Raw genomic sequence first — 24,165 nt, forward strand, 5'->3', positions numbered from 1 at the left:
TTCTATCCTTTGTACACATAACGTGTCGACCATGAACATTACCCTTCTCTGCACAGTGTTGTGTCACGAAGCAGTACATAAGCACGTGCGATTTTTAATAACAGGGCCTAATACTATTAAAATGACAGCTCGACCCTCAGTTGACAAATAGGAAAAGCAGTGCATCTTTTCGAAAAGTGATAGTAATGACTGTAATGTTGGAGCCTTTAGCAGACGTTGTGTTTGACACTGCTGGTTCGTGCTGAATTTGTTAAGTCGTCATTGTGATTCACAGATCAGCAGGATAAATGTAGGTCTAGTTGGTGACAGAAAGAAATAAGAGGAAAAAGAACACTGAGGGGATACTACTACTACGCCAAATGTTAGATTGTATTTATACATGCAGCTTCCAGTTGTGTTAACAATTGATAATCAAGTATCGGCAACAACCTTTAATAAGTGTTCAGGTCTTTACATGTGAAACTAAAATGCCAAGTGTGAGCCTCTCCGCTCACACAGGGTTCAAATATGGACGGAAAGAACAGGTTCGTGCAACACAGGCGTTTATTAGCTCCAAACAAAAGTATCCACGGGTCTCCAACATTGCCCGTGTGGCAACCTTCACAGGTCCTTTTGCCACCTTGCAGGATCCCGCCTACTGCAAAACAGCCCAGAACCAGGTTACAACATGCGTTTATTCCGGCACTGATTACCTGATTCCGATCAGCTGTCTGGCCTCCGGCCGAGCAGCCGGCGCCCTAACCACATCCCGCTGCCACACCAAGCTATTCATTTCCAGCTTCTCCAAGTTTGCTAATTTTCTATTTTACGTATCTGCAAATAGAATTTATTTAGGCTTTTGGAAGTTGGTGGGATAAGACAAGCACCCCTGACAATGTCATCTTAAACCCCTTATAATATAACAATTAAAGGATTGCTTATGAAAACAATCGTTGCTGTATGTACATGCAAGGGTAACAGGATGACCCTGAAAAAGAGTTTATTGCTCCAAATGTTACAACTGCACGGAGAGGTTGAAAATCTCACTCATCATGCCATTTGCGCCATGTGTAACAGCATCCATCATTGTCCACAGCTTAAAATATAACGCCGTCCACTGCCAGCACAGGTGGTGGAGCCATTCACTGTGAAAACATGCCGTTTTTCCACCTGTCTTCGGGCAGAGTTATTGCAGGCCACAATCTTCCTGACACTGCGTTGTTATTCAGGTGATGCCTTGTCTGTGTGATGAACGGCCTCGCTGAGTGGAAAAGAGTCAGTGTCTTCACACTACAGACCTATAAATTATAATGCAGCTTTCCCAGTGAGAAGTCCACGGCGCCTGCAGGCCATTGTGATGTCACTCTCTGTGTGTCTCGTTTGTTTTTGTCAGTTTTCTATTGTTTGCTTAACGTATCTTATACCGTACCATATCCTACAGTGGTGATCATTCATGTTGTCTTTCAGGGCGAGCGGGGTCTCAGGGGCCCTTCAGGAAAGGCCGGGGCCCCAGGCAGAGACGGGGAACATGGGGTAGACGGTGAGCCGGGGCTACATGGTGATCATGGACTACAGGTGGGCGCATTCTCTATAGTAAACAGTTAAAGCATAAGTCAACAGTCGATACATGATGTGCTTTTCACTGTTGAAATGTTTCCATCTCCTCTCTGATTGACACCAGGGCACCTGGGGATACAGGGGAGAACGAGGGTCCAAAGGGGAAAAAGGTGATGAGGTGAGGAATAAAACAGCACAGCTGCTTCTGTAAAAATAACAAGTCCGTCCCACTTTAATTCAGATTTACTGTTTGTGAAATTGGAGCCAAGCAGGAATGGTTATACTTTATGCAGTTTTAGCTGCAGCTAATCTTTCGGCCGTAATGTAACAATTCAGCACTCAGATGTTTACCTAACTTTGTGTCCTTGGTGTCATTTCAAGTAATTTTTTTTCAAAACCTTTTTTGGAGAAATGTCAACACACTTTTCAACGAAAACTCTTAATTTCACAAATGACAAAAAGCGACTTGAAATATTAACAGTCCTACTTTTCTTACTGAGGTAGGACAACTATGACATATCGTCATTTAAGTTAATATGGCGGACAGTTGCCGGATTACAGATTCAGCAGATACAGAACAATATTATCATTAAGACGAAGTGAAATTGTGTCACCCGGCGATTGTCACACGGAGTCCAATTTTCACACTTTACAGTATTCTCTCTTTTTGGTTTCCTCCAACTCCTGTGGGAAAATCTTAGCCACTAAATGTTACTACTGTAGCATGTTACCCAGCGAATCAGTTACTAACTGTTTCTATATGCTGCAGGATGCCTTGCAGCTAGGGTCCTGTTTTTCACCTGCTGGTGCATACAACCTTTTCTAAGAGTGGTGAGAATATGATCGATAGAGCAAAGGGCAACAGCAGAACCGAGCGAAAATATGTATTCTCTCTGGGTTCATCACTGTAAGTTACTTTGACAAGCTGTCATGTGATCCATTGTCCGACTCTTAAAAGAACTTTCATTCCGATTTTAAACATGAAATTGATGGACTCATGTTTGAAGAATAAACAAAGAGACAAGAGTTAGAAATGACTACTACACTGTGGATCATGTTTTTTCTCTACCTTTCCAGGGTCTCATTGGGGTCATAGGTCCAAGAGGAGAAATTGGTGATCCTGGTGAGAAGGTAAATATCATTACTGTTTATTCCTCCTGAATATTTGTATATATATAAAAGGAATGTCAATATATCCAGATGAAGTTTTTTCTTAACTGTCTAGATTGCTTTAAAACTGAGTGGTGCAGAGATGACGTATTCTTGTCAACAGACATTTACTGTCGTATTTAATGTCGTAGAACAAACATAAAAATGCAGCTTGTATTAACCACGGACCCTATTTCAGGCAGATAACGGAAAAACACATTAAAAAAACGGTAGGTTTTAATACGAGGGAATCAGAACTGGAAACATGCTAACTTATCTCAACGTTTTAGGACTCATTCCTGCACCACTCGTGCCTGAACTACCAGATATAGAGGTTTCATCTTGCACTGTGTTCTTCTTTGTTTAGGGCTCACCTGGTTTATCTGGCCCTCCTGGTCCTGTCGGACTACAAGTGAGTGTCTTTACCCCCCGCTTTCAGTTTCTTTGCAACAGACCAGGATCTTCTGCAGGGATTTTACATTACACTCAAAATCGGAAAGCAATTCTCCTTTATCTGTGCAATAAAGCTGCTTATAAATAAACAACATTTACAATATGATCCTACACTGCTCCTAACACAGGATGGGTCAAATGCAGAGAAACAATTTCCTCACGAGGGATTAATAAAGGTCCATCTTATCTTATCTTATCCACTCGACAACATGCCAGCCCATTACAGGATACATTTAAAACAACATTGAAAAAAACCGGCCTTCTTCTGTAATACCTTTCTTACACATCCAACGAGTGTAAAACAAAACAATAAGCTTTTGTGAAAGAAAGACGTGCTCCTCTGAATCCTTTTTAATCCCTAAGCCAGTCCCTCTTTGAACTTTGAGTTCCAGGCAGCGAGGCGCTGACTCCCATTTTCTCTTCCCTCTATTCTTGGGTTTACTTTGATTCTGTTTGACATGAAACCAGAACCTCTGCCTCGTAGTATTAACACAGGCACTGTGACCAGCATGCAGTAATCTCTAAGATTAAACCTTACTTTGAATACAGCGTTTTCTATGTATTGTAATGATATTCTGTTGCTAAATTGACACTGAATCCTTTTCTGCAGGGGCCTCAGGGGACCCGAGGTGGCTGCGGGCCAGAGGGGCCCTATGGGCCTGATGTGAGTGATGCGCCGTCTGATTATAGCTGCGACACAAGTAGATCTCTAGCTTTGCACTATTCTGAATGATTCTTCTATAAGTGAAAGTTATCATGCCTTTCACACTAGTCCACCACTGCTAAATTACTGTATAATCATGTGGTGGTTCTTACATTAAGGGCTTAGTTCAACAACAACAACAACAATTCAGTCATGACATTATTCTTCAACAGCAACTGAATCTAGTGACCTGTGTACCAAACAATAAGAATTATTATTATAATTATACAACATAATAATAATTAAAAGCCCCGAAATATTTTTTTTAATATATATTGTCACTTTTTCTGGTTTAGCCACAAAGCTAACCATGTCAAGCAAAGTATTAAACAAAACAAAAGTATTATTTGACCTTTGGAACTACAATGTCGTATTTTGCAATTGTCAGATCTGCTTTTTGGAGATATTTGGTAAATATCTATCCACCTTTTTCTTAAGCGTTTCACAGAATGCTTTGGAAAAAGGGGAGGCCTCTTGTGAATGTTTTGCAGCTGCACCAACTGTCTCAATGATGTGTATAAGGTTATACATTTCCCTCTGAATATGGACAATGGAACTGATGGACAATGTGGAAAATGTATCACTCATGCTTATATGAACCTGTCTTCAGGGGGAGAGTGGACTGGATGGTCCTCCTGGTCTTGCAGGGCCGAGGGTAAGCAAACAGGAATTTATGATACAATATTTGTCTGGTATTTATGAATATATATGTGTATAACACCTGCTTGTGTGTGTGTCTCACAGGGGGCTCCGGGTATGACAGGACGAGTCGGAGCGCAAGGGATGAATGGCTCAAGAGTAAGATTACACCATAACTACTCATTATTGTGCGAGTGAAAGCTATTTTGGATTATTAGATTTAGTGGTAATTGTTTAAAATGAGTAAAAACTGTCCACTTACAAATTTCCAGACAAAGATGCCATCCTTAGATTGTTTATTTTTCTCAATCAACAACAATGTAATTTACAGGGAAAGAAACGAGTGACTGTGAATTAACGTACAGTATGATGTGTAAAATGAAAAATCAAGCTAAATTATTTTTATTTAATGTATGCTTTATGTCTGGAAAGCTTCATACACCTCACACTGAAGAGGTTTCTCAATACTCAAATTTCCCCTCCTCGACTCCCCTCCTCGAGACTTGGTCCCGCCCACAGGAGATGCGAGCGGAGGAGCCGAGGAGGGGAACCGAGGAGAGAGGAGTGGAAGCAGCAGGCGGTTAGAGAAATGAGAACTCCTCTCCTCTGAGCGGTTATTTTAAAGAGACGTCCATTAATGATGACAGGAGGCACAGCAGCCCTCTGTCTGATGGACAGATGTGTTCATGACCACTTATATATTTACTTTGATTCATTCACAGTGCGGTATAATGAGACAATAACAGGCTACAGATGCGGGCATATACACACACATATATTTATATAAATATATACAATTTCAGAATCAAACAAGTATGAGAGCACTCTCATAATAACGTAACACAATCAGAGACTGGATATATCCCCCCCCCCCCCTCTCTCTCTGGTCGCTGAAATGGGGAATTGAAATTACGGGCCAAAAGTTGTACAAGTATTACAAGTAAGCATAGGACACCAAACCAACTGAGACCCGTCTGTCCGCCGCATCTACGCTCTGTACAACACACACCTACACACTGTACCACACACACCTACTGCTCCTAAAGCATAATCAGGCTACAGCCGTGGTGTATTTTATTATGTGAAGCACTAAATGGTCTAAGAAAAATATGGACTCTTTGTTTGTAGATATCTACTAAACTACAGCAAATAAAGAGAGCAGGCCTGTTATACTGAGTGATATATATTATACTACACACTGCTCTGCTTTCTGCACGGACCTCACAGCTGTTCTCTCTGGAAACATCACGTTGTGATGAAAGCAGTTAATAATATAATATCCAAGGGATGCATGCAGAGCTGTCATTGGCTGAGATAAGTCCGGCCGTGCGTCACGCCTCCACCGTTCCCGGAAATGCATCCATGGAGGAGCCGTGGAGGATGCATCAGTGTATCCTCGGTTATAGCTCCTCCAGAGAGCCTCCTCGATGCTCGATGCTCGGTCCTCGAAGTGCATATAGAGAAATGAGATGTCCTTCAACATGGCGCGCTGAAATTCATTTCCGGGTCACTACCGGAGGACCGAGGAGTCGAGGAGGGGAAATTTGAGTATTGAGAAACCTCTTGAGTGTCCTAACTGAGTTCCAGGTTACTTCCTGTGTGTGTAAAACGGTTTATTGTTTCTTCCAGGGCGACATGGGACCTGCTGGCAGTGTTGGTCCCAACGGCCCACAGGTACATGTGCTTTGGTTGTATATACGCTGCAGTTATTTAACCTGCTGGACATGTTTAGAGACTGTGTTGGCACTTTACTTTTCTCTTGACTAGGGGCCTCTAGGTTTAGAGGGACAGGTGGGACCTCCAGGACTCAGAGCACTCCAAGTGAGTACAGTTCCAGGCAAGACTTTTGACCGCGGGGTGTTGTTTCATTCATTTTTCACCAGTAAAGTGCAGAAGGTTAATGTGTTCATTTACACAGGGACATCCAGGACTGATCGGGGCTTCTGGACCTAAAGGAGAACCTGTAAGTGTTCTCTTAAAGTTAATGTTTCTTGTTTTCTAAACTAAAACAGTGCACAGGAAATTAAGGTGTTGAGCTTGAACAGAGCCGCACAAAGTGTAAGTCACACAGCTGATGTGAAATGCTCTGCTTTACAATTTGAAGACAATGATTTTTCAGTTGTAAATAACTGAAATGAATTCAGTATATTGCACATGCATGGCTGAGGACAACATGTAAAGAGTAACAGGAGACCAAAAGACAATACATATACAATGATGCATTTAGATAGCAGCTGTTGGTTAGCAAATATTTATTCAGACAGCAACATCTAATTAAAAGAACATTGGACAGAGTTTTGTCAAAATAAAGAAATGGCCCATTCTTATCAAGAAAACAGGAAGTGTATATCCCAAGCACAGAGAGAAGCTTTCTCATTACACTGCTAGATACCTTCCATCATCAGTATGTTATTTAACTTACATTACATTCACTGTTGCTCTTATGTTTCTGATTAAGGACGATTAGCATTATAGACTGTTTGCTTCAATATGTTGCGTATTCTATAGATAAGGCAATTCCAAAGTAATACATCCACATTTAGGTCTGCATAAAATGCAATATCTTATCGCTCTTTTTCATTTTGCGTTTATTTTCTTTCTGTTCATATCAGGGGCCTGTGGGGCCAATGGGGGCCCGAGGGGATCCCGGCTTTGAGGGGCCATTGGTGAGTTGTACTTAAATATTTTCTTTAGTGAATTACTTCATCACATTACAGTCTTATGCACTGTAGACACAAATATATACACACACACACACACACACACACACACACACACACACACACACACTGTCGACAGAGGTGTCACAAGCAGTTGTGAAGGCACTGCAGAAACATCCTGCAGCCTCACAGTGCCATCTGCTGTTTGTAGTGTGTCAGTGGATCAGGACATGGTGCTGTGGGACTCTGAAGTCACTAGCCTCATCCCAATATCCCTCCTCGACTCCTCCTTTCCCTCACTCGCGTCCCTTCCTTGCGTCTTAGCTCTGCCTCCGTAAGATGCGAGGAGGTGACGCGAGGACAGAGGAGTCCTCAGGTATTAATTGAGAAGTCCTCGTTCACTCAAACGTCACTTTTAAACGACGTCTGTTAATGATGACATGTGCACTGCATCCCCTCTCATCGGCCTTAAATGAATAACCCTTTAGAACCGGCCCATTTGTTGTTAAATATTTATTTAAAGGAATGAATATTTCTCTTGTTAGTCAAGGAATTCAATGTATGATGGTTGGTCCTGCTTTTGTGTTCCGTTTTGGTGTCAAATGTAGCCTACATTTAAATAAAAATATAATTATAGTAATGTGAAAGCCTTTACTCTGAAAATGTGTGTCCTCTAGATCCCCACATTCAGCATAAACCCACATTCAGGACTGTGCATTTTAAATAATTTAACTCCTGAATATCTTAACACAAAACAATACAAATAATTGTTATTTATCAAGATCTAGCCATTTATGAAATAGCTGTCTTAATAGCTATGTTTTAGTGACGTTCAAGATCATTAAACAACATGACTTAAATTGTTAGTATAACCTTAAGAAATGAATTGCACATAATAATTCCCACGGAGCTGTGAGCACTTATACATTTATGAGACGCTTTTCCACTCATCTTCCAGTTGTGGGTTTTCCTCTGTTGAAATCGACCAGCTGTGAAGGTGGGGGCGGGGCTTTTATATGCGAGTAGTGAAAACACTTTCGCGTAGTCTGCTCTCATGTATCCTCCCGCACCCCTCCTCCCTCACCCCTCCTCGACTCCTCCGTGTGCATTTCAGCTATTGGGACGTCCTTCAAAATGGCGTGTCTTGATCGATTTCCGGGTCAAGTCCCGGAGGAGGGGAAGAGAGGAGTCGAGGAGGGGTATTGGGATGAGGCTAACGTGTTTCTTATTTACTCTGATGGAAGACACATTTCAGAGAAATAAGAAGAAGTGAAATCAGTCTGCTATTCAGAAAGGGGAGTGTAAAATGCTGTTATTGAACAATGCTGTGTAATACATTTTGAATACTTTTTTTTTACAGGGTGCTTTAGGGACAAAGGGACCTATGGGTTTTACCGGGTTAACGGTAGGTGCTCTCTATAGATTTACAAACATGATTAATGCAAAACATTATTGGTTTTGAACATTTACTTCTTTACAGGGTAAAAGGGGACCAGATGGGGACAAAGGGGATCCAGGACCTAAAGGCGACAAAGTAAGAGCCAGCTACTTCCTGTTCTCTCAATAAGGCTCATTAACAAGAATAATACAATGTCATAGAGCTACTTAAGGTAAATATGCTTATACATTTTCTGGTACATCAAATCTGAACAAACTTCTCAACACTTTGGAAAGCCATCATAATGAACTGGTGAACAGAAGATTGATTGTGTATGCAAGTCTATGTTAATCAAATTCACAAAGTTGTCAATAAGACTCACAGAAAGCAAGTCAACATATTTCCCAAAAAGCTAACCTGTTCATTTCTGTACTTCTGTACAATGTCTCTATGCCTTCTCATGATAAAAAAATCCTTTTTGTTTTCGTCTCAGGGTATTCAGGGGGCAGCCGGTATTAGGGGTCCTCAGGGAGAGAGGGGCTCCCTCGGCTTCCAAGGTTTCGAGGGTACCAAGGGCCAGCCTGGCCCCAGTGGCACTGAGGTACAGTAAAGAGCACAGTTAAAATACTTTTTAATAACAGTGATGTCAATTAGGAGCTGGATGTTTTCCAACAAAGAGAAAAAAAAAGTCTAAGCTTCAGAATGAACTTTAATGCATCGTGGGTATTTTCTTTTTCAAGAATGTTATTTGATAAAAAGTTGAATTTGCAAAAAAGTGAGAGTGAACATCAGATGTGTCCTTAAACAAGTGACTCAATGTTTTCAAGTGTTTGTATAAAAGCTAATATATGTTGATTTCTCATAACATGCCACTTGTTTGAGTTGATTAACACTGGCAACTTGCAAAATAAACATGATAGCCAGATTATTAACCCACATTGCAGCACACTATGTTCAGCATAATATTGTATTACGTGCGCTTTAAGCCAAGCGAGAGAAGATAAACTTCACTGATTTTTATATTTCTTCATCCAGGGTGAAAATGGAGAAACTGGTCTTCAGGGAAAACAGGGCGGCCGTGGGTTAAAGGTCAGTGATGATGATTTGTGGGTCTGAACACCAAGAAATGTCAGATGACTTCATGTGTTGTTCCAAACTTCACATCTAACTGTGAGACTTTAGAGCCTCCAGCGGCCTCCTGCATGTTCATTTCCCAATCCAAATGTGAGTGAATTAACAACATTTGACTGCAATAATATCAATAAAACAAACTCCTGGTTCTCGACTCGGTCAGGCATATTAACTGATGTGTAATTTGTGTTTAGGGATTACAGCTCTCTGCCATATTTGAGTTTAAAATAAAGTGAATAGTGAAAATATTATCTTAAAACATCTAGCGTGATTATTCAGGTTTTTGTCATCTACTTTACTAACATCATTATCCTTGTACTGTACTACAGTGTGTCCGGCAGTGGCTCACATTGCTCCCCGGGCGCTGTACAATAGCTGCCCACTGCTCCTAGTACTAGACTCCTGGTACTAGGATGGGTTAAATGCAGAAGCCACATTTCACTGTGTGCTGTGTGCTCTGCATGTGTGACCATTAAAAGAGGGTTTCTTCCCTCCCAATTATATTCTAATCAGTGACACCTACTAACATGCAAATGTGAATTAAATGATTATGTCAACAAATGTCTAGAAATAAGTACATTTAGGTTATATGAATTTGGTAAATCTTAGACACAAGGATAACCCTAAATAAAAGCCAATGATGTGAAATTAAGCAACACTGAGATACAGTGGGGCAAAAAAGTATTTAGTCAGCCACCAATTGTGCAAGTTCTCCCACTTAAAAAGATGAGAAAGGCCTGTAATTTTCATCCTAGGTACACTTCAACTATGAGAGACAAAATGAGAAGAAAAAAAAGTATTTATTTGCAAATTATGGTGGAAAATAAGTATTTGGTCAATAACAAAAGTTCATCTCAATACTTTGTTATATACCCTTTGTTGGCATTGACAGAGGTCGAACGTTGTCTGTAAGTCTTCACAAGGTTTTCACACACTGTTGCTGGTATTTTGGCCCATTCCTCCATGCAGATCTCCTCTAGAGCAGTGATGTTTTGGGGCTGTTGCTGGGCAACACGGACTTTTAACTCCCTCCAAAGATTTTCTATGGGTTGAGATCTGGCCACTCCTTCATTGCCCGGGCGGTGTGTTTGGGATCATTGTCATGCTGAAAGATCCAGCCACGTTTTATCTTCAATGCCCTTGCTGATGGAAGGAGGTTGTCACTCAAAATCTCACGACACATGAGCCGCGTTCACACTGCGGTACTTACCCACAAAGGTTCATGCGAACTTAGTTCATGATCGCGTTCACACCAAAAAGAGCCGGTACTAAAAGTAGTTAATGCGAACCTTTTTACCCCCTCGAAAGTCCCTGCTAGAGAGCAGCGACTTTCGAGCGGCTCTTTTTTGAGAAAAGAGCTATATTCCTGATTGGCTGGGCGGATTGCAAACCACGCCCCGTAAAACTCCCAAAAAGTTTTGTGAAGCCGCCATTTTATTATCCTCGCATTAGCATTATTAGCATTAGCATTAGCCCAGCGCAGAAACGCAGAGAGACTAACTTATGGCAACACAAAATAACACATGGGAGCGGTGGAGATGAGGAGGTGTCGGCGTTCTGGCGATTTACTCGGAAGGCTTCAGTAGAAGCTGCTGGGACTCCCAGCAGCTTCTACTGAAGCCAGTCCCCAACTCCGGGGACTTCCGGCCGGGGACTTTGGGCGGCAGTATACGCCGTGAAGTGGGTTGCGGCCTGCCAGTAAACCCAAAGCAGAAGAAGAAGAAGTGACGTCAGCGGCTTAATTTGCCTAATCCACCCCCAGGGACTTTTTCTGGTGTGAACGCGATCTGTACTTAGTTCATGCGAACTAAAGAGTTCGCATGAACTAAGTTCGCATGAACCTTTGTGGGAAAAGTACCGCAGTGGGAAAAGTACCGCAGTGTGAACGCGGCTATGGTCCCATTCATTCTTTCCTTTACACGGATCAGTCGTCCTGGTCCCTTTGCAGAAAAACAGCCCCAAAGCATGATGTTTCCACCCCCATGTTTCACAGTAGGTATGGTGTTCTTTGGATGCAACTCAGCATTCTTTCTCCTCCAAACACACGTCTAGTTGAGTTTTTACCAAAAGGTTCTATTTTGGTTTCATCTGACCATATGACATTCTCCCAATCCTCTTCTGGATCATCTAAATGCTCTCTAGCAAACTTCAGACGGGCCTGGACATGTACTGGCTTAAGCAGGGGGACACGTCTGGCACTGCAGGATTTGAGTCCCTGGCGGCGTAGTGTGTTACTGATGGTAGCCTTTGTTACTTTGGTCCCAGCTCTCTGCAGGTCATTGACTCGGTCCCCCCGTGTGGTTCTGGGATTTTTGCTCACCGTTCTTGTGATCACTTTGACCCCACGGGGTGAGATCTTGCGTGGAGCCCCAGATCGAGGGAGATTATCAGTGGTCTTGTATGTCTTCCATTTTCTAATAATTGCTCCCACAGTTGATTTCTTCACACCAAGTTGCTTACCTATTGCAGATTCAGTCTTCCCAGCCTGGTGCAGGTCTACAATTTTGTTTCTGGTGTCCTTTGACAGCTCTTTGGTCTTGGCCATAGTGGAGTTTGGAGTGTGACTGTTTGAGGTTGTGGACAGGTGTCATTTATACTGATACTGATGAGTTCAAACAAGTGCCATTAATACAGTTAACAAGTGGAGGACAGAGGAGGCTCTTAAAGAAGAAGTTACAGGTCTGTGAGAGACAGAAATCTTGTTTGTTTGTAGGTGACCAAATACTTATTTTACCGAGGAATTTACCAATTCATTCATTAAAAATCCTACAATGTGATTTCCTGGATTCATTCCCCCCATTCTGTCTCTCATAGTTGAAGTGCACCTAGGATGAAAATTACAGGCCTCATCTTTTTAAGTGGGAGAACTTGCACAATTGGTGGCTGACTAAATACTTTTTTGCCCCACTGTATATGAAGCATTACATATAATTTCTGCTTATAAAATTCAACATCATTTCACCCAGGCTAGAAATCAGTAAAACATACAAGGTAGCACAAAGACAGTTATAATAGATATTGATTGTCTGCAACCATCACTAATATCTGAACCTCCTTGAAGGGAAACAGGGGGCCGGATGGACGCAACGGCAAACCAGGACCCAGAGGGAGCAAGGTAATACAAAACATTTAATTAACACAATAAAGACTTAATGATATTGCCTGATTTGAATTAGAATATGCATTATTCTTTCCATTTCTTTTTTCCTGACAAATATCTGGACTTTTAGATACCTGTGCAAGTTTCTGTGTATTCAACCACAGTTATTAGGTATTGACGTTGCCTTTCCTCAATGCTTTGTCTCCAGGGCCGACCTGGACAGAAGGGCCACGTCGGCCAACCGGGTCCATCGGTAAACTGAAAGCCTGTCGCTAATTATTTGAGATGTATTATCTCCTGAATCCTATATAAATCTGGCCACATGTTCAAAATGCAAGTCGTAAACATTTGTTAATTGTCACATTTTGGATGAAATGTTTATTTCTGACTCTTAAGACCTTAAGAGTAGTGAGGAATTAAATATTTTTCATGTGTCCATCTCTAATGTAAAAAGTAATAATCCTTTGTCTGATTTAAATTGCTTTTCTCCTCGTTTCTAAGTCCTTTATTTGATTTAAGCTGTTAATCAGATGCCTCTTAAGGTTACCCTGAAATTCTGGATTTGTTTACATATAATTGTTGTTTGTGTGTGTGTGTATCTGACAGGGTTTGCCAGGGCCACATGGACCAGAGGGAGCTGAAGGAAAGCCTGGTACACAGGTTCCCATTCTCTATCATATTTCAATTCCATCACCTGTAAATGTTGTCTGTATCCACTTGCTCCTACCACATACTATACAAGCATTGTATATTGTAGTTTATTATTAAAACCACGACTTATTTAACTCACTCACATTAACTGTCTCAGTTTAAGTCTGAAGTTAGAGTCAAAAACTGTTGATAGGTATAGGAAGAAGAGACACCTCACTTCACATCATCACACACTTCACTTCTTTCTAAGAAAAAGGCTTCTCTGAATACAAGATTTCCTGGCTGTTGGACGACATTTAAAGAAGTGACACACTGAAAGACTGCTGAGACAGAAATGCCCTCAAACTGTCAAACCCACTGCCGAGTTGAGTCCAGGTTACTCTGATTTGGTAATTGTAGCTTTAGCCAGCAGGGGGCAGTATCGTGACAGAAGTTGTATGTTGATGTTCAGCTCTACAGTAAGTTGTGCAGTTTAACAGTTCATGTCTCATTTCTTCATTAGTGTGTTATATCCATGATTGAGAGAGCACGTTACTGTGAGAATGGCCTTATTCCAATGGAGGGAAACATTGCAAAGTGTTCATCTTAGTACTTAACACAAACAATTGAAGTGTAGAATTGAAAATGACATTTCTGCTTTCTTTGTTTTATATGATGTTTTGCTGTAAGTCAGACTTTGAAGACGTCACCTTACCCTCTGTGAACTTGCAATGGGAAATTAACATGTGCCATAAATGATACATCATTTAATCATAACAAATAATCAACAGATTAATGTGGCATGACAATTGTTATTTGAAATGATAAATTGGGGTTACTGAGTTATACAAAGTGTCCACTGCAAGTTCACTTGTATCGAGACTTTGTGTTGGAACAAATTGAAAGAATATATTTAAACATTGATTTTCCTTCTTGCCAAAGACTTAGCTAAGAAGATCCTCACCACCACCTTATCTGACTAGTGTACGTATATAAAGCTACAGCCATTGGAGAGTTAGCTTTGTTTAGCATAAACACAGAACACAGCTGGCTTAGCTATTTCCAAAGGCGACAGAATCCAGGAATCAGCAGCACAAAAGCTCACAGCTAACTTGTCTGGTAAATCTGTTCAAAACACAAGGTGGATAAAATGGGATTGCAGGTGTGGGAGTTGCCCGGTGACTTTGTATGTCTTAGTGTTATCTTCACCCTCACGTTACCACATCCGAGAAACAGTCCATCACATAAATACCCTACAGGTCTTTTGAACCTTTTAGACAGAGCCTGTCTCCCCCCTGCTGCCAGTGTTTTGTATGCCTTAGTGGGGACTAGTCACATCCTGTCACCTTGTTGTCACTAAGCTTTTGTACCTCATGGCATGAATGCTACAAAGTGTAGCTTTTGTACCTCATGGCATGAATGCTACAAAGTGTAGCTTTTGTACCTCATGGCATGAATGCTACAAAGTGTAGCTTTTGTACCTCATGGCATGAATGCTACAAAGTGTAGCTTTTGTACCTCATGGCATGAATGCTACAAAGTGTAGCTTTTGTACCTCATGGCATGAATGCTACAAAGTGTAGCTTTTGTACCTCACGCATGAATGCTACTAAGTGTAGTTTTGTACTTCACGCATGAATGCTACAAAGTGTAGTTTTGTACCTCACGCATGAATGCTAAGTGTTTGTGAGAAGAGGACATCAAAGCACCGGCATCACACCTCTGGCCTGGTAACCGGTATATGGAGACTCCATAATTGGTTTTGTGCTTTATGTTAATATTTTAAAATGACTCTTAACTTAACCTTCCTATTGTCTTTGTTTCCCCCCCCCCCCTTACTTTGGTGTTCACGGTCAAATTTGACCGGTCCTGTTTTAGCTGCTATGACATTAACACAAAAATCACCCTTTCAAACTGTAGCTATTGTATCAGACTACTGGTATACATGAAAAACTGCAGTAAATAGAATAGACACTGAACATGTATTGCGTGCCAGGTCCATGTGGGGGATGGGCACATAAGACCACTGACCTCACCACCTTCACCTCTTCAATCTGGCTTTTAATATGTGATTGTTTTTGTATTATTTGACTTTAACTTTAACTATATATATTTATTTGTTCTTTTCTTTTCACTATATCTGTAAAGCGTCTTTGAGCACCTGTAAAAGCGCTAACAAAATTAATCTATTATTATTATTATAAGAGCGGGACATGTGTCAAATTGTTCTGTGTGTTTGTGTGTGTGCCAGGTGTTTGTGTGTGTCAGGTGTGATTCACATGGGGGGATTGGGCACATAAGTGGGGGGACACACACATCTAGAGTATGTTTGTGTGTGTGTTTTATCTGATCCGGATGGTTACTAATTCCTTTTCTTTATGGCGGTTACAAAGTTGACTAAATCATCCAAAAGTCAATGAAAGTGGTGATCAGCAATGTTATATGTTCAAATGTCGACTGTGAAGGATATCATAAAGCCTTGATGCAATCGAATGTAAAAAAAAAAATTATGATTGATGAAAGTAGTAAATCGGTCAGATTTGACCCGAAGACAACAGGAGGGTTAAGGAGGCCCATTGGGGGATTTCCCCTTTTCTTTAGTGTGTTATACAGTATAGGCTGTTGTGCATGTTAATGGTCTGGAAAGGCTAAAATCCCAAGGTTCCCTCCAGAGGCAGTTTCTCTCCCCCCCGAAACACCTCCATTGGACTCCTTTATTTTAAATTTCACAACATAGTGACATCACTATCTGCCCTTTAAAGATACTGTATGTGGTTTTGCTGCTGTTGACAAGAGCGAGAGAGTATATTCCAATGTTGTGGCTGTAGCTTTATATTTGTGTGCAGATAAAGTGTGGCATCTTCTCAGTTAATTCTGATGAAATGGCTTGATTAGATAGATACATTTTTCTAAGTCTATATGAAAGTTTAATATTTGATGATACTACTATTTGCCCCCGAAATGACCTTTTGCAGTTGGGAGAAATTGCATTGTTGGTATTTTCTCCTTGTCTTTCTGTTTCAGGGTCCCTCGGGTGCAGCTGGCAGTGCTGGCAGTAAAGGAGCAGCGGTAAGAACGTTACCCTCACAATGACCTCAGCGTTCATTACATCATCCCTCTAGCTCGGCTTTTTTGACTTTTTGCCAAGTGCTGCAGGGTTCAGCCGAATAAAAGCCCTTCTTACAGTTTTACAAGACAGCCCATGATTAAATACAGCAGGTGTTGTGGATTAATGAGCAGGCAAACACAACAAACATGAACAGGAGAGAGCTGAACTGGCTCCCAGCAGTTAATGTGTAAGGTGTGTTCACTGACAGTGGCAAGGGCTGATCAGGGGCCTATACTACGAAGCTGGTTCAACCTAACCTGGATATGTTTGAGTTAGCCGGTTGGCCTAATCCAAAACATACGCGCTGTCGCTAAACTGTACTACGACGCAGGTTATCAAGTGGATCGCTCAAGCCAGCCGTGTCCTATCTAGTTAGGTGCGCGTTCACATGAAAGGGGTGGTATTTGGAGCATTCGACCAATCACAAACATGGAGAAGCGCACTGACAGCGCAGCGTCATACTTCCTGAATGAAAAGTGAACTCTAATACTAGTCAAATATGAAGAAGTTACACTTTAAACATCCATGACTTAAACACTTTATCCAGGATACAAGCCACATAGCTGCACCTGCAAGGTGAATACAGCTGGGAAAAGAAAAAGTGTTTGAATGCGTACATTAACAGGTTTATGATATCACTGCCCCGTCTAAAACACGATCTGACTTTAATTACATTTGTCTCGAGTGTTTCGTCAACTTAATGTGTTGCTTAAAATAATACTTCTGCATACAATGTGACACTGTAAGTGTTGCACCGCCAGATACGGCTCAAGAAGCTGACTCAGATAAGGAGATATATGATACATTGTGATGTGAATGATAATGGGACACATCGACGTCTGCACTCAGTCTACTTATGTTGTGGCAGATATTTAAGTAAGCTTTATTAACGCTAATGTTATAATAGTCAGATTGCTCTGAAGATGGAGGTGATATTCTATTCATTTTCACGTTCACACAGTCAGTGATTTTTGCCGGCCGTCTTTCCTGCAACGGCAGCTTTTCTGTATTTCCTTTCTCCTGTAATATGACTTGATCGCTTTAAACTCCGCACACTGAGCTCTGATTGGTCAGCAGGCGGTGCTTTCACTGAGTTGATCTCTTAGCCTGCAACCTAACCTGGTCCCGACCAGGTTAGCCGCTAAGCATAAGTTACCATGGAGATCTAACCTGCTAAAAAGAGAACCAGCTTCGTAGGACCGGAAAGCCGCAGTTTTCCCTGAATTTAGCCGGCTAAGCGAAAATCCTGCTTCGTAGTATACCCCCCAGGGTTCATGTGAATCCATGTGTGTGTTTGCATCACACACACGGATTCACATGACCAATGTGAAGCTGACAATTGAGCGGCCCAACCAAGCAAGGAGGCAGAGGCAGAACGTCCAAAAATACAACCCGGTGTGGGCATTTATTAAAACATGAACACATTACACACACAGCCTCAATCCTGCTGCTGTTCACGTGAGCCCAGCCTGCAGCCACCAGGATCTCACCCACAGTCCCTGCCTCCTCAACAGACAGGGAAACAGAGCCTAAATACACACACTCTAATCAGCACAACAAGACACAGTGAGGGGGGAGGAGACAACACCAGGTGCACACAATCAGCAACAGACATAACGGGAGGGGGAACACTTTTCAAACACAAACTTATAACTGAACAGAACACACACACAAACCCAACTAAACGCAGTCAGCACTTGAACAATTACTGCCACTTAACGCTATGATGTCTACACCCCCACATATTATTTGCACCCGGATTATTCTTAACCGCTGTCATTCTACCCCAGCATAAGCACTTTCGGCGCTCTCGCTAACTCCCCTATCTTGTCAGGCGGAGCCGAGGACCCGACCAGCACCTGCCAGACGACATTTCAATCAATACAGTTTAATCCTTTAATAAATACTATCTCAATAATTAGTATACATTACATAAAATGTGCAAATATGCCATGCCAAACGGTACTGTGCAATCACGCTAATAAAGTGCAAAACTGTTCACTAAAGTGCTGAGTTACGAGTTCGTCACAACCATATATAAATTATATGCATTCTAACATTGCACCTAAATTGGATTATTGAACATATCAAGTATTACATTACAACGACATGCTGACTGCAGTGGGGTTTGAACCTGTGACCCCCTGATCCGAAAACACCAACGAACAACCCACTGCGCCACACGCCTCCCGCCACTGGTCCAATGATGGAAAGACACAGTTGTCTTAAAAATCATTATTCTTAAATCATCATTATTTTTGCTTTATAATCAAACAAATGATGTGTCCCTATTAAGATACTTCAGTTAGTACCCTATGTATTTCTTTTGACAAGTTCTGCTACTGTACGTCGCCAAGATAGCGACAGTTGGGGGGCAGAAGTATCCAGATGTTTACACTCGTCCAGCTTTTGACTGTTTATGAGATTTACTGTTTAAGAACTGCAGAATTATCACTTTGGTTTTGTTAAATGAACAGTTACAACAATTTCTCCATTGACTGTTTAAGTTAACACAGACAAATGTAGCATTTCAAATGTAAAAGTCTTAAATTAAACTCTTAATCACCAATACTATTATCCATAATGACATTTAGGGAGTAGCCTCATGACTCCCATCAAACGAAATGGCAGATAAACGATGAAATGGCTGATGAAGCACAAGCCATAAGAAAATACACTGCATCAACTCAAACCAATACCGCAACAGTTCAGTGCACGTTGATTAACTTCTGAAATGACAGTTTGTTCCACATTTGCACTTTTAGATGTTTGGTCTCATCATCTCTTTCACTTCTTTAAGCCTCTTCCCATTTCTTAGCAACTTTTGTATTACTTCTCTTACTTTTCTAGGGTTTTCAAGGACTTGCTGGAGACAGAGGAGCAGATGGCCCCCCAGGTTCTCTGGTAAGCTTGTTTTTATTCTCTCGTTGTCATTTGGAAGACAGAGTAGAGGATGACAGAAGCTACTGTGTGAAACTGAGCAGGCAGGAAGTCTGTAGATGAGCAAATCCTCTGAAGCATAAAGCTCGAGAAGGAGAGGATGGATTGATTGTGAAACAAATGTTTAACTCTCTGAACAGCCAAGCAGTTTTTGGGCCGTTTTATTGTTTTTGTTGCTCCTGACACATTTGTACTGTCTCTGGCATGGTTTTTCACTTCGATATGTTCTTCCTGCACTCTTGTTGCTTGAAGAATAGGACAAATAAATCATTTGTTTTAGTTTAATTGGAGAAAAAAGGAATCTATTTATGTACAACATTTTAATTTAAGTGTGTTAAGTGTTATCAATATGGGGGAAACATTGCATTTTATGTTTGTCGCATGATCTGGTTTGTGCAAATGGTTTATTTAAAATGACACGTGTCACCATGTTTAAATAAATAATAATAATGCATTTTATTTATGAGCGCCTTTCAAAGCTCTCAAGGACACCTGACAGAGCATAATTAAAAACAAGCAACAAAGAAGATCACACATTTAATTTAATTTCAAACCTTTATTTATACAGATAAATCCCATTGAGCTCATTGATCTCTTTTTCAAGGGAGACCTGCTCAAGTAGTTCCACATGAAACTATGATCAACGGTGTCAAACGCTTTGGAAAGGTCAATAAATAGAGCTGCACAACTCTGCTTATTATCTAAAATACTCGCCACATCATTCACCACTTTCATTGTGGCAGTGATGGTGCTGTGTTGCTTTCTGAATCCTGACTGATGTTTAGACAGAATGTGATTTGTACATAAAAACACCTTTACCTGTTCACTCACTAGGCGTTCAAGAACCTTAGCCAGAACTGACAATTTATAGATTGGCCTATAGTTATTTAATAAGGTGGCCTCCCCTCCTTTTAGCAAAGGCAGGACATACGCTGACTTCCACCATTTTGGAATTGTGTTAGTGCTGAGGGAGAGGTTAAAAAGAGTAGTAAGAGGTGGAGCAATAAAGTCTGCAGCTATCTTTAAAAAGAAAGGTTATAAGTTGTCCGGGCCGGCCGGTTTCTTAGGATCTAACTTGGTTAAAGCTTCACGAACAACATCAACAGTAAAAGGGGTAAAACTAAAAGGGTTTTCCAGACCACGTTGTTCAGAGTCACAGACTGTGGTGTTTACAGAAGCAGAGTTAGTGACAGAATGAAACAGAGAACCACAGGACACAACATGCTCATTAAAGCAATTTAGCATAGTAGCCCTGTCCGATATAGTGCCAGATGCTGTGGTAATGCACGGAGGTAGCTCATTACGGATATCGCCGGTGGATAACGATTGAATGGCTTTCCAACATTGTCCAGGATTTTTCAGGTTCTTTGTGGTTACTGACAGATGGTACTTTGATTTAGCACTTTTGACATTTGAAGTGAAGCTATTCCTTAGCTGCCTACAATGCAGCCATTCTACCTCTGAGCCTGATTTCCTAGCCTTTGCCCAGGCCTCGTTTCTCTCATGAAGGAGACTGGACAGTTCAGCAGAAAACCAAGGATTGTCTCGTCCCTTTACTCTAAATGTACGCAGGGGTGCATGTCTATCAATGATCTCCATAAAAATAAGACCATGCGGTTTCCACATCAGCACACAGATCGATTTTACCCCAATCAAAATCAAACGGATCACGCACAAAACCCTGCTCCACAAAATGTTTTATGTCTCTCTTAATGATAATGCGAGGTTTAACCTTTTGGATCTTAGTGTCCCTAATTGTGGCTACAACACAGTGATCGCTCAGATCATTTGCAAATACTCCCACAGATGAATATTTATGGGGAACATTAGTTAAAATGAGATCAATTAGGGAGGATTTATTAGCGGACTTAATGTTAGGACTGTCAACAATCTGAGTAATATTTAAAGAGATACAAAGGTTTTTAAAATCCTCTGACACTGCAGTTAACCAGTCCCAGTTAAAATCTCCAAGTAGCACTATTTCCTTGTAGTCTAGTTGTGATAAAAGATTTGCTAGTGAAGACAAGGAGTCTTTGACAGCTGAGGGGGGTCTGTAACAACTCACTACCATGACCTGTTGACCCTTTGCCACTTCTATATTTATGGCTAAAAATTCAAATTGCTTACTGATCGATTTGGAAACTAATGTGGTTACACTGAACTTATTCTTAACATAAATGGCAACGCCACCACCTTTATTAGGCCGGTCGGTACGATACACATTAAAACCATTTAAGGCAATGTCAGAGGCCAAAATAGATTTGTTTAGCCATGTTTCTGATAAAACAATGACGTCAGCGTCAGTCAAGCTCGCCCAGATACGGACAAAATCTAGTTTACCTAATAGACTGCGCACATTCAAGTGGATGAAACCCAACCCAGACCTAGCTTTAAAATCAGCAGGAGTAGCGATCTGACTACTTCTACTGGACAGACCAGGGTTAGGTTGTACATTTCCTGACAGTAATAACAACAACAAAAACAGGCATCTTTTCCTCTTAAACGACACACATACATTGTCATCTAATTTAGAAACACCGGAAAAGTCTGCGAGAGTGTGATTAGAGCTTAAGAAGCAGTCCTGAAGAACCAACATCGCAGGAAAACAAAAAAGACAAACATATTTTGTCGAGCAGATTGTCTGTGACAAGGCAACCGGTAATTGTTTGAGCAACACATCCGAACCTTTGCGGGTGGCAGAACAGACCTGAATCCAGTAGACTCCTCAGAAAGACTAGAGATCTTCTCATGGTCCAAAACAGTTAACAGGCACAGCGGAATCCCCATATGGGCCATTTTCCCAGACCAGCACACAGTATCCGCGATGTTCCTGGAGCAAAAATCAGCACAGCAGCAAAGGACAGGCGAAAGCAGCAGCGTAGAAGCGCTCCGGTCCCTCCGTGGTATCCCCGGGGTGAAAGCAGGCCTCTGCAACAGCAGAACCAGGACAGGTGGAAAGCAGGCCCCAGCCGTGGTAAAATCCTCCTCCGCACAGCAGCACACGCCCGGTGGAAGCAGGCCAAGCCCGAAGCGTGGATCCACTCCGTCTCTCCGGGACGACTCCGGGGTAAAAACCTCTCCAGTGCAGCCGTATTCTACAGGTGGGAGCAGGCCTCCGTAGATCGCAGATCGCAGGCAGCAACAGGTGGAGCCGCTCCGTCTCTTCGCTCCGTCTCCGGAGGAAAAACACCTCAGTACAGCCGTACTCGACAGGTGGGAGTAGGCCTCCGTAGATCGCAGATCGCAGGCAGCAACAGGTGGAGCCGCTCCGTTTCTTCACGACGAGCAGGCCTCCGTAAATCGCAGATCGCAGGCAGCAACAGGTGGAGCCGCTCCGTCTCTTCGCTCCGTCTCCGGAGGAAAAACACCTCAGTACAGCCGTACTCGACAGGTGGGAGTAGGCCTCCGCAGATCGCAGACAACTAAAACTACTACTTGTATAAGCAGGGATGGCTAAAAGTTTGTAAGCAGGAGAGCTAAATGCTAACAGATGCCAGATGCTAACAGGTAGTGCGAGCCTGTAGAAATTGCGACTGCCTCCAATGACAGCGTAGGATGACTGTACTGTATGATTACTGGATTACAAAGAACAAGAGGAGTAGATAGCGAAGGAATACACAGTAATACAAGACTTAAAAACAACAATCAGTTTAGAAAAAATATTAAGATATTGAATATTCCAGTTTAAAAAAAATAAACATGTAGAATTAAATAATTTTGATCACATTCAAGGTTAAATGTCTTTATGTGTGTCACAGACTAAATCAATCATCGTAAGTGATTTGTTAAATGACTGTTGGATATTAGAAAATCAAACAACATTTTCAGCTCCCATATTTTGTATCTATAACAAATTAAGTCTCAGCACACTTAGATGTCTTAGTTTCATGAGGTTGAGCTTTAGCAACTAAAAGCATCTGAGAAACTCAGCTGAGCTTAAACATTGTGGTCTTCTCAATCTTCTAATCCAACTTCCAATCAGATGGCAAACAAGCATTTTAAACCCCAGGTCCCAGGAGTTCAACACTTTTAATCTCAATCAGATCCGATCAGATTTTGAAATCCCATTTTTTGTGATCCAGGATCAGACAAGTCGGCCAAATGTTGTCCCTGGAGTTCAAAGCAATTCAGGATAGGATCACCCTGATCCAGATTACGACTTTTCAAGATGACTAGATCCTGAATATCAGTGCTTTAATCCTACCGAGCGCCATCTAGTGGATATGAAAAATACTACAAGGAAGACAAGAGACCACATTGCAGAGACATCTATAATGTCTAATAATTATATTTTTTTATTTGAAAGGTGATGACAGATGATGGACTTTTTTTTTGTTGAAGATATGTTTACTTTAATCTAAATTACATTTGTGATTGACAATCTTTGCTGTGATACTTTTATGAGCATAAACATTTATGTCATCGACATTTGGTTGAAACAAAATAGGCCACCACAAACGTGAGCAAAAAATGAAAAATAAAATGTATTTCCCATGAAGGCTAAAAATGGTGTATTATTTCAGTTAACAAACTTTGCCATCTAATTTAAATTGAAACATATTTTAAAAATAAATTGTACAGTACACGTTGCTCTGGTAATCCACTGGAAATCCACCCCTCTGGTGAGATCAGGATAATCCAGTTTTTTGGGATCAAACTGATCCCAATCCTGTGTTGTCAGTTTGAACTACCCATTTTGAAGATTTGATCCAGATTAAAGCTTGGATTGGATTTCCT

At 41.4% G+C, this 24,165-nt stretch overlaps 1 protein-coding gene across 1 annotated transcript in view; it reads left to right on the plus strand.

The window, feature by feature from the left end:
- Positions 1-24,165, plus strand: part of LOC117456529 (collagen alpha-2(I) chain) — a 108,801-nt gene that overhangs the window by 63,153 nt on the left and 21,483 nt on the right. The window contains exons 13-32 of the mRNA XM_034096443.2: positions 1,447-1,554; positions 1,661-1,714; positions 2,614-2,667; positions 3,053-3,097; positions 3,749-3,802; positions 4,452-4,496; positions 4,586-4,639; positions 6,110-6,154; positions 6,248-6,301; positions 6,399-6,443; positions 7,093-7,146; positions 8,501-8,545; positions 8,621-8,674; positions 9,012-9,119; positions 9,554-9,607; positions 12,711-12,764; positions 12,914-13,002; positions 13,356-13,401; positions 16,404-16,448; positions 19,339-19,392. Coding sequence (XP_033952334.1) covers positions 1,447-1,554; positions 1,661-1,714; positions 2,614-2,667; positions 3,053-3,097; positions 3,749-3,802; positions 4,452-4,496; positions 4,586-4,639; positions 6,110-6,154; positions 6,248-6,301; positions 6,399-6,443; positions 7,093-7,146; positions 8,501-8,545; positions 8,621-8,674; positions 9,012-9,119; positions 9,554-9,607; positions 12,711-12,764; positions 12,914-13,002; positions 13,356-13,401; positions 16,404-16,448; positions 19,339-19,392 — 1,161 coding nt within the window. The remainder of the gene's footprint in view (positions 1-1,446; positions 1,555-1,660; positions 1,715-2,613; positions 2,668-3,052; positions 3,098-3,748; positions 3,803-4,451; positions 4,497-4,585; positions 4,640-6,109; positions 6,155-6,247; positions 6,302-6,398; positions 6,444-7,092; positions 7,147-8,500; positions 8,546-8,620; positions 8,675-9,011; positions 9,120-9,553; positions 9,608-12,710; positions 12,765-12,913; positions 13,003-13,355; positions 13,402-16,403; positions 16,449-19,338; positions 19,393-24,165) is intronic.

This window comes from Pseudochaenichthys georgianus, chromosome 12 (genome assembly GCF_902827115.2).
Source record: "Pseudochaenichthys georgianus chromosome 12, fPseGeo1.2, whole genome shotgun sequence".
Classification (NCBI taxonomy): domain Eukaryota; kingdom Metazoa; phylum Chordata; class Actinopteri; order Perciformes; family Channichthyidae; genus Pseudochaenichthys; species Pseudochaenichthys georgianus.